Genomic DNA, 15,923 nt, shown 5'->3' on the forward strand with positions numbered 1-15,923 from the left:
TTTTAAACTTCATAGTCCTGCTTTTAGTTTGTAGTTTTCTTATGTGGGTACTTCTCAGTTTGTCTTGTTTTCCATACTTCGTGTTATGACATAGTCAAATGCCGTGCTTCTTGGTGGCCTACTCTTTGAGTACAAGTCTTGGAGATTAATTGTTTAGGCAGCTAAAGAAACTTAGAGGTTCATGCCAACTCCCAAGAAAAACTTAACCTAAGAGAGAGAGAGGCTTTCCTTATCCCAGCTGTGAGTTCTTGGGCACCAATTGCTGTGGAGACATACAGGCTTCCCTGAGGCTGTGTGAGTGCGTGCGTGCTTAGTCACTTCAGTCTGACTCCTTGCGTCCTCGTGGGCTGCAGTCTGCCAGGCTCCTATGTCTATGGGACTTTTCCAGGCAAGAATACTGGAGTGGGTGGCCATGCCCTCCTCCGTGGGATCTTCCCGACCCCGGGATGGAACCAGTATCTCCTGCACTGCAGGTGAATTCTTTACCCACTGAGCCACCTGGGAAACCCTCCCTGAGGCTATTCGGTGGGAAAATCAGACCTTAAATAGCAGCTTTAATGACAAAACTCGCAAAGTCAAATTCTAGCTCAGCGCCTGATCTCTGGAGCCAAGAAAACAGCATTGAAACTTATTCTGCCTTTTTCCTGTGCATCCTGAGTGTGGAGATAGTATCAAACAAATGTTAAAAAAATACACTCTGCCCTTCAGATGAGAACGCAATATTCTTTCAGAAGAATGGGGAAGAACATTCAAGGGATTGTTTGTTCCATGGCTCTTTCTCTCACAATACCCAATCAGTGTAAAGAAGGTTATTGGAAACTGGCATATTTGGTATAATTACTGGGGGTAATTACAGCAGCTCAAGTCAGCCCAAGCCTGATAGAAAGAATGTTAAGTTCCATTCTTCAGGGTTAATATTTGTGCTTACATTCAATAACATGGTTTTTAATTTTTCAAATTTCTTTTTCTTTGTTTTTAGTCGATCACAGAAAAAGATGCAGATGGTTTCAAATATCTCCTTTTTTGCCATGTTTGTTATGTATTTCTTGACTGCCATTTTTGGCTACTTGACATTCTATGGTAAGTACCTTCTGTCAGTACCTAAATATAGGTAATAGTAAGTAAATTATTAAAAATCAGTATCAAAATATGTACTGATATCTCAGTGTGATAACCCCCAAAAGCAACAAATCTATCCATTGATTTTACTGATCTTTTCTTCTGCTTAAAGCAAATGGCTATGGTTCCTTTACATATTCATGCTGACTATGCAATAGAATAATTACTGAAACAACATGCCATTATTTTTTCTCCTAATACTGTCCTTAAAAAAAATGCATTTTATAAGCATGTCACCTTTACTAAGGAAGGTTTAGAACTATATCAGAGCAGGCTTTCCTAATTGCTGTTGTGAACTGGGTCATTTTCCATTAATAGAAAAGAGAGACAGAGACAGATTTTGAAAGTGAGAAAGAGTAGAGTGCTACACTCATGACACTGTGCGTTAATTAAGAATAAAACACCTGATTGTTCAGCAGCAGGTGGAGCTTTGCTTCAATATGAAGCAATGACAGAGTTAAATGAAATATAGAAAAGAACAGAGGTTCATTTGTAACTTGTATTGACCCTGTATGAATAGTCTACCTTACTGCCTCTTCATCCTCTCCTATTCCAGTCATCCTGCAGGTTTATTTAACAGCTTTCATTATCATTACAGTCTGGGACCTGGTTTAAATTTGAATAAATAAATTTCACATTACATTCCCTATTAAATAACATTTCTTTCTTATTTTTTTCATAAACACAAATGTCTCAAAATTTAAACACATTTGAGATGATTAATTCAGCCTGGAAAGGCTTCCCTGATTATACAGTTGTATTATTACCATTACCAGAATCCTCACAGCTTGTAGGACCTAGTTCCCCAACCAGAGGTTGAACCCAGGCCTTTGGTGGTGAAAGCACTGACTCCTAACCACTGCACCTGCAGGGAATTCCCTAATTACTGTTTTCACAAGCAGTGGAGAAGAGCATTGTCTGAGGAATCCATAAATACCACATTTAATTTCTGCATAAAGATGGTGTTCTCAGGTTTCCTGCAGAGTTGCAGGGCTTGGGGGTGGGTAAAGGGAGGGAAAGAGAGAGAGAGAGGCTAATATTGGTTGACTGGTCTCACTGTTGCCTTGTTCAAGCTATGATTTTTTTCTGGCAAATCCATTTTTTTTCCACATAGAATAGAATACCAAAGCCTTTCAATACTCTTAGGTCAAAGAAAAAAAGCTCAGCTGTTTTTAGATGGTTATGAATTTTGAATCAAGGAAATTACAACTAAGGAGATTTTTATTATAATCTAGGTTCCTTTTTCTAAAATTGAAACCTGTCTCTGGCCCAGACTGTTAAATGGAACTGGAATTCCACACCCTGAACCTTGAGATGGGAAAGGAACGAAACTATCTCTAGTCAAAGGAGTGGATTTTTGAGTTGGAGACAAAATGGCAGAGTAGAAGGACCTTGAGCTTAGCTCCTCTCCAGAGCACATCCAAATTACAACTAATTACTGTACAGTCATCGATTAAGAAAAGACAGGAGTGGGCCTTCCTTGGTGGTCCAGTGGCTAAGACTCCACGCTCCCAATGCAGGGGGCCTGGGTTTGATCCCTGGTCTGGGAACTAAGTCCCACATGCCACAACTAAAGATTCTACACACAGCAACTAAGACCTGACATAGCCAAGTGAATAAATAAAAATAAATATTAAAAAAACAGCAATTATTCTTTTAAAAAGGGCGGGGGTGAGCTTTTTCTTGCTCAGTGACTGCTTTTCTAGCTTTGATTGTCTTTGAAATGACACTTTCTAAAGTTCAGTGTTAAGAAAAAGTTCAAAGTGGTTGGTATATAAGCTTTATGAAGAAAACATATCTGGAAGAGAAGAATGAGTTCCTTGCAGCAGTGAAGTTCCATGGGCACTTCTGCTTGGATGTTGAGTGATAACAGAAGTCTTTGAAAGAGGCTCCAGGTGGCCTGCAGCCCACACAGCTAGACTGAGGCTGATGGACGTTGTTGGATGAGTGGCACCAAGTTGAAGAGAATCCAGATGAAGAAGGGCTTTGTGTTTCAACTGTATGGTATTCCTAACCTCAGCTCACTCCTAGGTTTAGTTAAGTGTAAATTACATTCTGTGTAATTTCTGGTGATTATTCTTACACTCTTTTTTGCTGCAGGTATGGACAGGTGGGGCATGTCTCACATGGGGGATTTTGCTCTTCAACTTTATAAACTGAATAGACATTTCAGTCCCCAGAACATTGCTTTCCTTGCCTCCTTTAGTTTACAGATCCTTTGTGGTTCAGAAAACCCGTCACTCCATGATAATTCTTCTGTCTTGTTTTAACGCCCTTTCACATTCCGCCTCATTTTAGAAAACGTGCAGTCCGACCTCCTCCACAAGTATCAGAGTAAGGATGACATCCTTATCCTGACGGTACGGCTGGCAGTCATTGTGGCCGTCATTCTCACCGTGCCCGTGTTATTTTTCACGGTGAGTAAAAGGCCTTAGTGCAATCTGAGAAAAGCTGAGGGCTCCTCTTCCGTGCTGCCTTCAGGAGCCGCTTGCAGAGCAAGGCTGCTGTGGGGAATTCCTGCATCATTGAAACTGCCTCAGGGAAGAATCTCAAGGGTCTTTGGAAAGAAAGTAGGATCAGTGAGTTAGGGTAGGCTTCTGACAGATGAATTAATTTTGATTAATCTATCCCTCCTCCTTACAGAGAAATGTAGATAGACTATTTGAATCCCAGTCATCCAAGGCAGGGCAGTATAGAAGGACCAGAAGAGAGTGCTCAGTGACAGATAAAATAGAAACTGTCCCCCGCCCCGCCCCGCCCCCTGCAAAAGAAAACTACCTACTCATAAAGAAAAGGACTTTCCATCTTATGTCCAGCCCCCTGGCTCCCCAGACAGTTAAGCCATCTGTAAACTCACGAGGTGTGGACTGAACATGTCCAAATGCCTACACCCTAGTCCGTCCGTAACTGATGAGAAACACAAAAGGCATCGAGCTGGAGGCATGACAGAACCTTTTGCCTTTTTTTTCTGCAGGTTCGATCTTCTTTATTTGAACTGTCTAAGAAAACAAAGTTTAATTTATGTCACCATGTCTCGGTGACCTTCATACTCCTGGTTATTATGAACTTGTTGGTGATCTTCATACCCTCCATGAAGGATATTTTTGGAGTCGTTGGTATGGCTTTCTGACCTGCCGCTTATTCTATGATAGCTGTTTAGAAAGTTAAACTTTCACAATGGTAACCTCAATTTTTCTTATTTTCCAGGCGTTACATCTGCTAATATGCTTATTTTCATTCTTCCTTCATCTCTTTATTTAAAAATCACAAGCCAAGATGGGGATAAGGGAACTCAGCGAATTTGGGTATGTCTCATGCCGGCCACTCTCATTTTTCTAATTTGTTTTTCACTGAACTGTCCCAGGTAAATAGTCCATCTCCACCAACCAGTACTTACAGTGACCTCAAAAGGAGGCAACCATCCTAGTGTTTGCCCATTCGGGAAATTTAAAATATCATATCAGGATCTTCTCCATGCCCTCAAAATATCTTCAGGTTCTGCTCCGTTTGTGTCAGAGTGGCCAGCCAAGAAATTAGACATTGATCATCCTTTGTCTCTCCAGGGTGATGCCTTGTCATTAGCAAGATCTGAAGTGGAAAGGGACTCAAACTTTTCTGCAGTCCACTGTTTCTGTATAGTCCCTGGTCCTGTAACTCCATCCATCAGCCCAGGGAACCTGCAATGCCTTAATTGAAACAGCTGAGTTAGCATTGAGTCTTTTTATGATTTGACAGAAATGCTTGGAGCAACAGACCTGGATTCAGAAACTACCTTTCCATATTGGAATTCTTGTTTCCAGGTCTGGTGAAGTTCAAGGGCATCTTGAAGGTGGTGCACTTGGAGACAGTGAGGGAAGCAGGGGTGAAGTGGCTGCTACATGAGCACCTTCTGGAGCACCATTATGTTTGGCCTTGGAGAAGGCTTCTCGGCCGCCCTCCCAGATAGTGTAAGCACTCCAGTCACACACGTTACCTGAGTCAACAGACCCCAGTGAGGGGTGTAGGCACGGGGGAACATCCCTGTGTATTTGGAGGAAGCATCGTTGATGCCACTGGAGCATCTGCTTCCCCAACAGGACTATCCCTAAAGCCGTAAATCTCAAATCCTTCTGAATCTAACCAGTGGGGGCTTCATGAGAATAGAGAGGAAGAACCAGTCTTCTGGTCGCGGACTTTTGCTTTTTGCTTTTGCTTTTTAAATTTTGGTAGTAAACTTAAGATTCAATCTGACAGTGGTGGAGACCTACTAATCACGAATCTCTGGGCCTCTCTAACCTTGCTCCCATTATAAAACCACTGGGAAGATCTACCAAATAGCATTAAACAAGAGATCCAGTCTATGTAGGGGCTCACTGGGAGTTACACCAGACCGGTGATGGTGAGCCTGGATGCAACCCTCTCAACCCCACTCTCCGCCCCCTCCCCTTCCCATAACAGTGTCTCCTTCTCCAGACTCCAGTTCAGCCCGCCCTGGCTCTCATGACGCTTCATCCTTCTCCCTGAATTTCAGCTCTCGTTGGAAACTCTCAGCACCAAGCAATTTAAAAGCTTGTGTTCTCCAGATTTTAGATTTAATAACCTGCCCCCTGGGCCTGCATCAACCCTAGAAATCATTTAATTTTGTATACCCATTTCCTGTCTCACTCGATCAAATCTACTCTGCTTTTAGATATCCTTTTAACACTTTTTCAAACAGAAATGTTTACCTGCCAGTGATAAACTAGGCTGGTTGATGACATGACCTGTATGTTGTCGAAGGATGATCTTTTTTTTTTCGTTTTCATCTTTAGTCTGAAAGAAGCTAGCAAGAGTAATACCCAGTCAGTTGTAGAGCAGATTCACTCAAAGATGACCATGAAGTCAAAGAGCAGAATACAGAGAAAACAGCTAGTTTTTCTTAGTATCCCATCCTTGGAGAATCAGGTACACGAAACTTTAGAAAGAATCTCACAGTTCGATAATAGATGTAACCAACCAAATATGAGGGGACACGAAAAGAGAGGGAAATCATTTTCGTTTTTTCCCAGGTGTACGTGGAAAATGTTTGCTTCCCTAAAAATAACCCTTGCCTTTCTGTTACTCCAGGCTGCCCTTTTCTTGGGTCTGGGGGTGTTGTTTTCCCTGGTAAGCATTCCCTTGGTCATCTACGACTGGGCCTACTCATCAAGTGGTGACGAAGGCCACTGAGACCAGCTGAGAAAAACCGTCAAGTTACCACGCATCAGCAACCCTTCATCACTTCGTCTGCAAGTTTACAGAAGCAAACAGAAATTTACAAGATACACAATGAAATAATACTTTGGAAGCAAAACAAGAGACCTGTTTCTATCATGCCTCATGCCCCTCCAGGATTGGGGATCAATTTTAAGATTGTGGATTTTTTGGTTCCAAATTTCATGCAATCATATTTTCCAGTACTTTTCACAGTTGATTGTTTTTCACTCTACTAACTCTATTTTTTTGTGATTTCATCGCCTCTTAGAACTTTGAAGACATGATCATCCATCGTGTTTATTTATTGTACATCCAGATTCTGAAATAATTTTCCTACTGATGTTCAGCTTATATCTGTACCTTTTTAGCAGAGAAAAGAATCTTGAATTGTATATATTTATTTTGCTTTACAGAAAAAAATGGTTTCGTAAATAATTTGCCTATTTTGGTTAAAATAGCACATAGGGATAATCAGATGAGAGTCACAGGGCACATACCCTTGTTGGATCAGAGAATGCCCAATATTTGAGGCAGCTCTGATCACCTGGCAGGCGAGCTTCAGCAGCTCATGACCTCGCTGGCATTCCATCCACTCTGTGCAGAGACCTTCTCTAGCGAGTGTTCTCAGCTCGGAAAGGGGTGGGAATGATTCTTACCTTGGTAAATATACTGAACTACACATATGGGTTATCTAGCAAATGAAGTTTTGTTTCCCTCTGTCAAAGTTACTCTATATAATCTGAGTCAGCTTTTGTTGGGGAAGACCCACGACATCTTTATAACAAATTGAGAAGCAAGAGTCCTACAAAAAGATTGTCCAAAATGCATGAGGAAATATTTTTCAGATGCAGATAGCCTTCAGCCCAACAACTATATTGTTGAAGGGGGAAAAACATTTTCTTTAATTATAAACCCAGCAGCTTCTACTCATGTCCATCAGCTTTTTGCACAGAAAATCATGTGTATCTAACCAAGGCTGATCTAGGGAAAGTAAGTCCTGTTTTATATTAGGTACTTTGAGGGGGGGGGGGGTCTTTAAAATATTTGTTTTATACCTATGAAAGTGGAAGTGTTAGTTGCTCAATTGTGTCCACCTCTTTGCAACCTCATGGACTATAGCCCACCAGGCTCCTCTGTTCATGGACTTCTCCAGGCAAGAAGACTGAGTGGGTAGCCATTCCCTTCTCCAGGGGATCTTCCCCACCCAGGGGTTGAACTGGTGTCTCCTGCATTGCAGGCAGATTCTTTACTGTCTGAGCCACCAAGGGAACCCATTCTGCCTGCAGTACAGAAGACCCTGATTCCATCTCTGGGTTGGGAAGATCCCCTGGAGAAGGGAATGGCTACCCACTCCAGTATTCTTGCCTGAAGAAGTCCATGGACAGAGGAGTCTGGCGGACTATAGTCCATGAAGTTGCAAAGAGGTGAACACAACTGAGCGACTAACACTTTGTATCTATAAATTTAGGTTATTGCAAATATAAGATTTTTGTACCTTAAATAAGCCTCATTCCTATTTCTTCTCCACTAGCCATCCGTCCAGTCTTGAAAAAAGAAAAAGAGCCTTCAGAGGTGATTTTGAGGACAGCATGTGATGAAAGCACTGTGTACCTTTCTCCCCCAAGATGGGGACTTTGGTGGCAGTGCTGTCCCTCTCCTCATCCCTGGTCAAGGGTGGGCTGTCACTGCCTACCTGATGTGACCCACATGGGGGACAGAGTTGCTGACACTCTTACCCCAGCCCCTCTCCTAAAAGCAAGTGAAGGAATTTCCCGAGAGACTGCAGAAGAAGAGAAGTTTGGGGCACGGTAGCTTGGAAAGGCACTGGGGACAGAATAGAAACCCAGTACCACATTCCCCCTGTGCTGGGCCATCACCCGTGCTTGGATTGTCTGTGTCACACAACGAGAAGCATGTGTACCCTGTGAGCTAGTCTCTTGAAACAGGGCTTGTGTTATATCTACATCCTGGTTGAATTCAACAAACACGTCAGTTCACTGAACAGATTTCTTATCCAGAGATAAGTAGCCTCTAACCACAGACTCTTGGCAGAGTTTTGAGGCACTTAACTCTGGGCTCTGTTCCTCCTGCACTGAGGCCTCCACACTTACCAGGAGTAACACAGAACTCTCCCCTCCCCTTTACAGACTAATATCCCATACAGAAAGCAAGCATCAGGATCATTCCTGACCCTCTTGGGGGAAAAGGAAAGATTATTTTCTGCCTGTCTTAGTAGTATCATCATAGCTTCTAATGTCATGCTCCAGAATTACATCCACAGAGATCAGAGTTCAGGTATTTAGAAATGAGTACCTACCTATGTATGAATTCCTAACCCAGTGAAACCCACAGACATTTCTGTCCTTCTCAACAGTCTTCCATAAATAAGCAGAAGAGAAACTCAACCAAACAAGATGCATGGGCCTTGGACCTTGTCCGGGGGCGCCCAGTCATGTAATAGCAAGATAGTGGATGACCCTCCATTAAAAAAATACAAATTTCATTTGCAAGCTATATTAGGCTACTTCCTGTTTTCTTCGTTAACTTATAAAAATTCACTTTCTGCCCATACAGTCAGTTTAGAAGATTATCATTAGCTCTTGGGATGTATAGTGATATTTTTGGATCTTTGGGTTTTATGTGTCAGAACGGGATTTTTTAAATTATTTAAAATATGCTTATTTAGAGGAGGCACTTGTTGATGTCTGCACTACTACAGGTTTTTAAAACCTTTGTATGTTTATTTAAGTTTATTGTTGACAATATAATAGACCCTACTGTAATTTGTCAGATATCAGTGATTAATTTCATGATTTGTGTGGGATTAGCTGTAAAGTGTACTGTTCTTATTCTTCTTCAGAGTAGTGAACCCTTAGCCAAAAATACATGTACCACAGATGTTAGGTAGAATTTAAATCACACAGTCAAGTGCTGTACAAGTTTTTCTGCTATGTGAGTAGACTAACGAATTTTATACCTTAAGCCTTTGGGAGCATGTTTTCCTTGGGGAGACGGGATCTCAGCACCAGTGGACAGTGCTAGGTTCATGCTTTGGGGTATAAACTGTTCTCTAGTTGTAATAACATAGCACACTGTAAATCCCTAATTTCCTTCATGTTACTTATTGGAAGTGAGGACAGCAGCATATGTACAGGAAAGAAATTCAGTCTTGTTAATCATAGGCAGTCCCCAATTTATAAGCTAGTGCAGAGCCAGCTTATAGGCAGAGCGTAGTGCAGAACTGTCGGTTGGTTGTTTGCAACCTGAAATGTATTTTCCTTCAGAAATCAAAGAAAAGATGATCTAAACTCATAGTTTAGCTGAAATAGGATACTATATTAACAAGATTGCTAAGGAATCAAAGCAATGAATATGATTTTGTTCCTAGCAGATGTTTGCTCAGAGTTGCTGAGAATCTGCCCCTCGTGTTGTTAGTGGAATCTGGATCAACCGCTCCAACCTCACACTGCCTGCTGGGTGGTGGCACCAGAATAGCCACCAATTAGAAGTGCCCAGATGGCCTACAGCTGGGTCCCCAGCCAAGGAAGGGGACCAGGTCCAGGGCAACCAGAGATCTTATAGGAGGAGGAGGAGGGGTCCTCTGGTGGGCCGTACATCACCAGGGACATCTTCCGCTGCCACCCCTTTCTCTGGAGGCTCAGACCTGGCCTGCCTGCTTCTGTCTGTAGGACCTTTTACTCCTGGAGTTTATCTCCTTCACGCCCACTACCATGGATGATGTCACTGTGTATCTTCTCTTGCATGCCAGTCGCTGATGCCAGCACACAGCACTTTCAATGGATTTAGTGCTAGGAAGTCATAGTTTAACTGCCCAATAGTCAAAGAGGGGTAAAAACCTCCCTACCCACTTTTCCTCTTACATTTGCAGACCCTGTTGAGAAAGACATACGTGGGTGATGGCCATAGAGCTTGGGGTGGACTAATGGCTGCGATAAGGTGTCATGGTATTTCAGAGGACACCTTAGTAGTCACCCCAGAATTAGCTTCTTTCTAGAGTTGGATTCAAGCCTCTAAGTCAGTGTTCCTCAAAGTGGGGCTCCCTAGATGAGCAGCATCAGCATCACCTGGGAACTCGATGGGATGCACATACTCAGGCCTCAGCCCAGACCAAATAAGATCAGAAACTTTGGGGGTGGAGGTCCAGCAAACTGTATTTTATAATCACTCCCAGTGATCTTGGCACAGGTCCAGTTAGAGACCCACACAGCCAATTCATCTGTCCTTTTTCTCCCCATTAGTCCTATCTGTCATTCTCAGACAGTGGTTCCTGGGACTTGAGGGATAAGAATGGGAACCAGGACTTACGGAGGGGAGAAATGCAGCCCCCTTCCCACTGGAAATGCTGGTATAGGTGCATCATTGCAAATAAGGCTGCCTGCACGGGGCCTGAGACACAGTAAGGTTACAGTTTTGGCAGCTGTGAAGAAATGAAAATGAGGTGTTTTAGATTTTTTTTTTCTTTTTTGAAAGCAGTTAAAAGATATACCCTTTGTTGGAGGAAATAGTGAATTTAGGTCAGAAGTTTCTCTAGAATGTTTGGGTTCATCATACGATGATCAATCCTATCCTCCCTTTAAAGGAAGTTCTCTGCTGAAAGGGGTTACAGACTGCTCTGAAAAGGTTAGTGCTCCACTCTTTCAGCGGATCAGAGTGCTGCATGGCACATCTTGTTGGGTCGGGGGTGCGGAGGAGATTGGTGAAATGATCAGGTATTTGATTTTATGCTTTTATTGCAAAAGCCATCAGTTTCCCTCTGTTTTTCAATGTAAATTGGCTTGAGGCTTAGGATGTAAACCTTAAGAATGTAATTCCTCCATTCCAGTTCATGGTAAACTTCTATCCACTTTCAAAATAAAGATTGAGATTTTATCATTTAAAGATGTTAATGTTTTCCTTAGGAATGGCCAATCTGAGAATCTTTTAGCAACAGAACACCATTCCTCTAAAATACAGTGAATTCTTTATAATGATCTAAGGTTTTCAGATACAAAATTGGGGACGGGGTGGCTGACAACTGAAAAATACCACTAAATCTTAAAGGAAAAGTTCTTGAAAAGCATGTAAAATTCACAGGGCTCAGACCTCCTTCTTTAGAGTTTTCTATAAGGAAGGACTGTGAAACTGGGCCCATGTGCATACAGGCTTGAATTCGTGTTTTTTAAAGGAAGAATCTATGCAGTTGAGGCTTATTGTAGGAAATACTTCATTTGTATGTAAATACATTGTAAATAAATAGGAGGCTGTATATTTTTGAAGTTGTTGATCCACATTGAAATAGAAGTTGCTAGTATCTGCGTATCAAGAATAAATGTCTTCATTGATATTAGTGGTTTTGTTTGGGAATTAGAAAAATTTACATTCTCTCCCAGGTAACAGTTCTCTGAAAGTAAACTTGGAACCTACAAATCTTACTTGTTTAGAGAAAGAAATGTCTGAGAAATAGTTATGTTGATTTCTTATACTGGTATTAAGATTAATTATTTCAAAGCTAGTCCTCTGAGCTACAAATAATAAGGAACATTTTAGACCCAAATTATTGCTGTATAGAAATAGAATACCCAGAATAATAAGTTATTTCTTCACAATACTGTTTCACTGTTAACACTGATACTACTACACAGTATTTATGAAAACAGATGTTGGGGAAGAGGAATTTTTTTTCCAAAATTGAATTTCTGTTTCCCAAATCCCTTTGAAAGGGAAAGACCTGAAAATTAACTGTGAGCACAAATTTGAAAGAAAGAAAAAAAAAGTATTACTTTATCAAGCTTTTGAAAGTCTTGCATGTTTGCCTTTTCAGTGTCCACGCCAACATAGGATGTCTTAAGTAATTTTTTTTCCCAAAAGACTTGAATCTTGATCGCTGGTATGTAAAATACTCTCTAGAGTTCAGTGTATTCTAGACTTCATCTACCAGTAGCACACCACTGATTTACTAATGTAAAACCTTGTCAATGAGTTTCAGATGGATGATTTAAGTGAGTCACATGTCAGAAAACTTGGTCATTCATGGTTGATTAAACACATAGTTTTGTTTTTTCCCCCCAGGATGTGGTGTAAATAAAGACATGTAAAAAGTTCTGTTGTAAAGCTGCTCTTTTAACATAGTTTTTAAGCATTAAAACCTGGAATAAAGCATTTATGAATTTTTGTGTTCATTCTTCTAGGGTACAATACAAAGGTGGCTCAATGGCTAAGAATCTGCCTACAATGCAGGAGACACGGGTTCGATCCCTAGGTTGGGAAGATCCCCTGGAGGAGGAAATGGTAATCCTCTCCAGTATTCTTGCCTGGATAATCCCATGGACAGAGGAGCCTGATGGGGAGCCATGGGGTTGCAAAGAGTTGGACCTAACTGAGTGACTGAACACACGCACACACACACTAACTAAAAGGGCAAGGGGAGTAATTGGGTACTTGCTAAAATCACTATTTGGGATTGTTGGAGAGAGATTTGCCACACTTGTCAGTGTTTTGGGACACTGAGAGTTCATGGAAGCTTATATTCAAGTGTCCAAACTTTAAAAAATGTTTCCAGTTCTACTAGTAAGCAGAAATGCATATTTGTTTATGGCTTTAAAAATAATCTTGTTCCTGTGACAATGTTATTCCAACCAACTGAATTATTTACAGAAAATTGAGCATGTAACAGTTCTTCATTACTGGTCAGGATATAGACTTGGATTACTGTGGTATTGAATGGTTTGCCTTGGAAATGAACAGAGATCATTCTGTCATTTTTGAGGTTGCACCAAAGAACTGCATTATGGACTCTTTTGTTGACTATGAGGGCTACTCCTTTTCTTCTAAGGGATTCTTGCCCACAGTAGTAGATATAATGGTCATCTGAGTTAAATTCGCCCATTCCAGTCCATTTTAGTTGACTGATTCCTAAAATGTTGATGTTCACTCTTGCCATCTCCTGTCTGACCACTTCCAATTTACCTTGATTCATGGATCTAACATTCCAGGTTTCTATGCAGTGTTGTTCTTCACAGCATCCACTTTGCTTTCATCACCAGTCACATCCACAACTGGGCATTGTTTTTGCTTTGGCTCTATCTGTATATTCTTTCTGGACTTAGTTCTCCACTCTTCTCCAGTAGCATATTGGACACTTACCAACCTGGGGAGTTCAACTTTCAGTGTCATAACTTTTTGCCTTTTCATACAGTTCATGGGGTTCTCAAGGCAAGAATACTGAAGTGGTTTGCCATTCCCTTCTCCAGTAGACCTCGTTTGGTCAGAAAACTTAAGATCCTGGCATCCAGTCCCATCACTTCATGGCAAATAGATGGGGAAACAATGGAAACAGTGAGAGACTATTTTCAGTTTCAGTTCAGTTCAGTCACTCAGTCGTGTTTGACTCTTTATGACCCCATGAAATGCAGCAGGCCAGGCCTCCCTGTCCATCACCAACTCCCGGAGTCCACCCAAACCCATGTCCATTGAGTCAGTGATGCCATCCCACCATCTCATCCTCTACCGTCCCCTTCTCCTCCTGCCCTCAATCTTTCCCAGCATCAGGGTCTTTTCCAATGAGTCAGCTCTCCACATCAGGTGGCCAAAGTATTGGAGTTTCAGCTTCAACATCAGTCCTTCTAGTGAACACCCAGGACTGATCTCCTTTAGGATGGACTGGTTGGATCTCCTTGCAGTCCAAGGGACTCAAGAGTATTCTCCAATATCACAGTTCAAAAGTATCAATTCTTCTTTGCTCAGCTTTCTTTATATCCCAACTCTCACATACATACATGACCACTGGAAAAACCATAGCCTTGACTAGATGGACCTTTGTTGCCAAAGTAATGTCTCTGCTTTTTAATATGCTGTCTAGGTTGGTCATAACTTTCCTTCCAAGGAACACACATCTTTTAATTTCATGGCTGCAGTCACCATCTGCAGTGATTTTGGAGCCTAGAAAAATAAAGTCAGCCACCATTTCCACTGTTTCCCCATCTATTTGGTATAAAGTGATGGGACTGGATGCCATGATCTTAGCTTTCTGAATGTTGAGTTTTAAGCCAATTTTTTCACTCCTCTTTCACTTTCATCAAGAGGCTCTTTAGTTCTTCTTCACTTTCTGCCATAAGGGTGGTGTCATCTACATATCTGAGGTTATTGATATTTCTCCCGGCAATCTTGATTCCAGCTTGTGCTCCCTCCAGCCCAGCATCTCTCATGATGTACTCTGCATATAAGTTAAATAAGCAGGGTGACAATATACAGCCTTGAGATACTCCTTTTCCTATTTGGAACCAGTCTGTTGTTCCATGTCCCGTTCTAACTGTTGCTTCCTGACCTGCATACAGATTTCTCAAGAGGCAGGTCAGGTGGTCTGGTATTCCCATGTCTTTCAGAATTTTCCACAGTTTATTGTGATCCACACAGTCAAAGGCTTTGGCATAGTCAATAAAGCAGAAATAGATGCTTTTCTGTCACTCTCTTCCTTTTTCCATGATCCAGCAGATGTTGGCAATTTGATCGCTTGTTCCTCTGCCTTTTCTAAAACCAGCTTGAACATCTGGAAGTTCACAGTTCACATATTGCTGAAGCCTGGCTTGGAGAATTTTGAGCATTATTTTACTAGTGTGTAAGATGAATGCAATTGTGCGGTAGTTTGACTTTATTTTGGGGGGCTCCAAAATCACTACAGATGGAGACTGCAGCCATGAGATTAAAAGATGCTTGCTCCTTGGAAGAAAACTATGACCAATCTAGACAGCATATTAAAAAGCAGAAACATTACTTTGCCAACTAAGGTCCCTCTAGTCAAAGCTATGGTTTTTCCAGTAGTCATGTATGGATGTGAGAGTTGGACTATTAAGAAAGCTTAATGCCAGAGAATTGATGCTTTTGAACTGTGGTGTTGAAGAAGACTCTTGAGAGTCCCTTGGACTGCAAGGAGATCAAATCAGTCAATCCTCAAGGAAATCAGTGCTGAATATTCATTGGAAGGACTTGATGCTGAAGCTGAAACTCCAATACTTGGTCACCTGATGAGAAGAACTGGCTCATTGGAAAAGACCCTGATGCTGGGAAAGATTGAAGGCAGGAGGAGAAGGGGAAAACAGAGGATGAGATGTTTGAATGGCATCACTGACTGGATGGATATGACTTTGGGCAAACTCTAGGAGTTGGTGATGGACAGGGAAGCCTGGCATGCTGCAGTCCATGGGGTCACATGACTGAGCAATGGAACTGAATAGTTCTTCATGTGCCAGTAAGAACTGGCTCCCCCAAATCTCAGTTCACTGCATTGTTCTAAGATTATTTGTAAAAGCTAAAACTCAGTGGTTAAAGACAACTGAGAATTCTAAAAAAAAGAAAAATACTTCCAGTAGGAGTCTATCTGATCTGAAGCACATTACAATTCTCCAATCCTTAATAATCAGAGTAGGTTGAACATAATATTTTCTTCTTAAACTCAAGTTCAACTTTCTGAGTATCAGTTTCTGTGCCGTCTTGTAGGAGGGACTCTAGTCTTTCTCTGCCCACATTGTAACCACTCATAAAATAGGAAATCTTATCAACACTTCCATTTCTCCAGGAATTATTGAGGGGAAAGC

General features: G+C 41.6%; 1 protein-coding gene across 1 annotated transcript in view; it reads left to right on the top strand.

The window, feature by feature from the left end:
- Window positions 1-6,379, top strand: part of SLC38A1 (solute carrier family 38 member 1) — a 51,198-nt gene extending 44,819 nt beyond the window's left edge. The window contains exons 11-15 of the mRNA XM_052640440.1: window positions 980-1,080; window positions 3,418-3,536; window positions 4,094-4,235; window positions 4,327-4,424; window positions 6,205-6,379. Coding sequence (XP_052496400.1) covers window positions 980-1,080; window positions 3,418-3,536; window positions 4,094-4,235; window positions 4,327-4,424; window positions 6,205-6,306 — 562 coding nt within the window. The 3' untranslated portion in view covers window positions 6,307-6,379. The remainder of the gene's footprint in view (window positions 1-979; window positions 1,081-3,417; window positions 3,537-4,093; window positions 4,236-4,326; window positions 4,425-6,204) is intronic.
- Window positions 6,380-15,923: the final 9,544 nt, after the last annotated feature.

This window comes from Budorcas taxicolor, chromosome 5 (genome assembly GCF_023091745.1).
Source record: "Budorcas taxicolor isolate Tak-1 chromosome 5, Takin1.1, whole genome shotgun sequence".
Lineage (NCBI taxonomy): Eukaryota > Metazoa > Chordata > Mammalia > Artiodactyla > Bovidae > Budorcas > Budorcas taxicolor.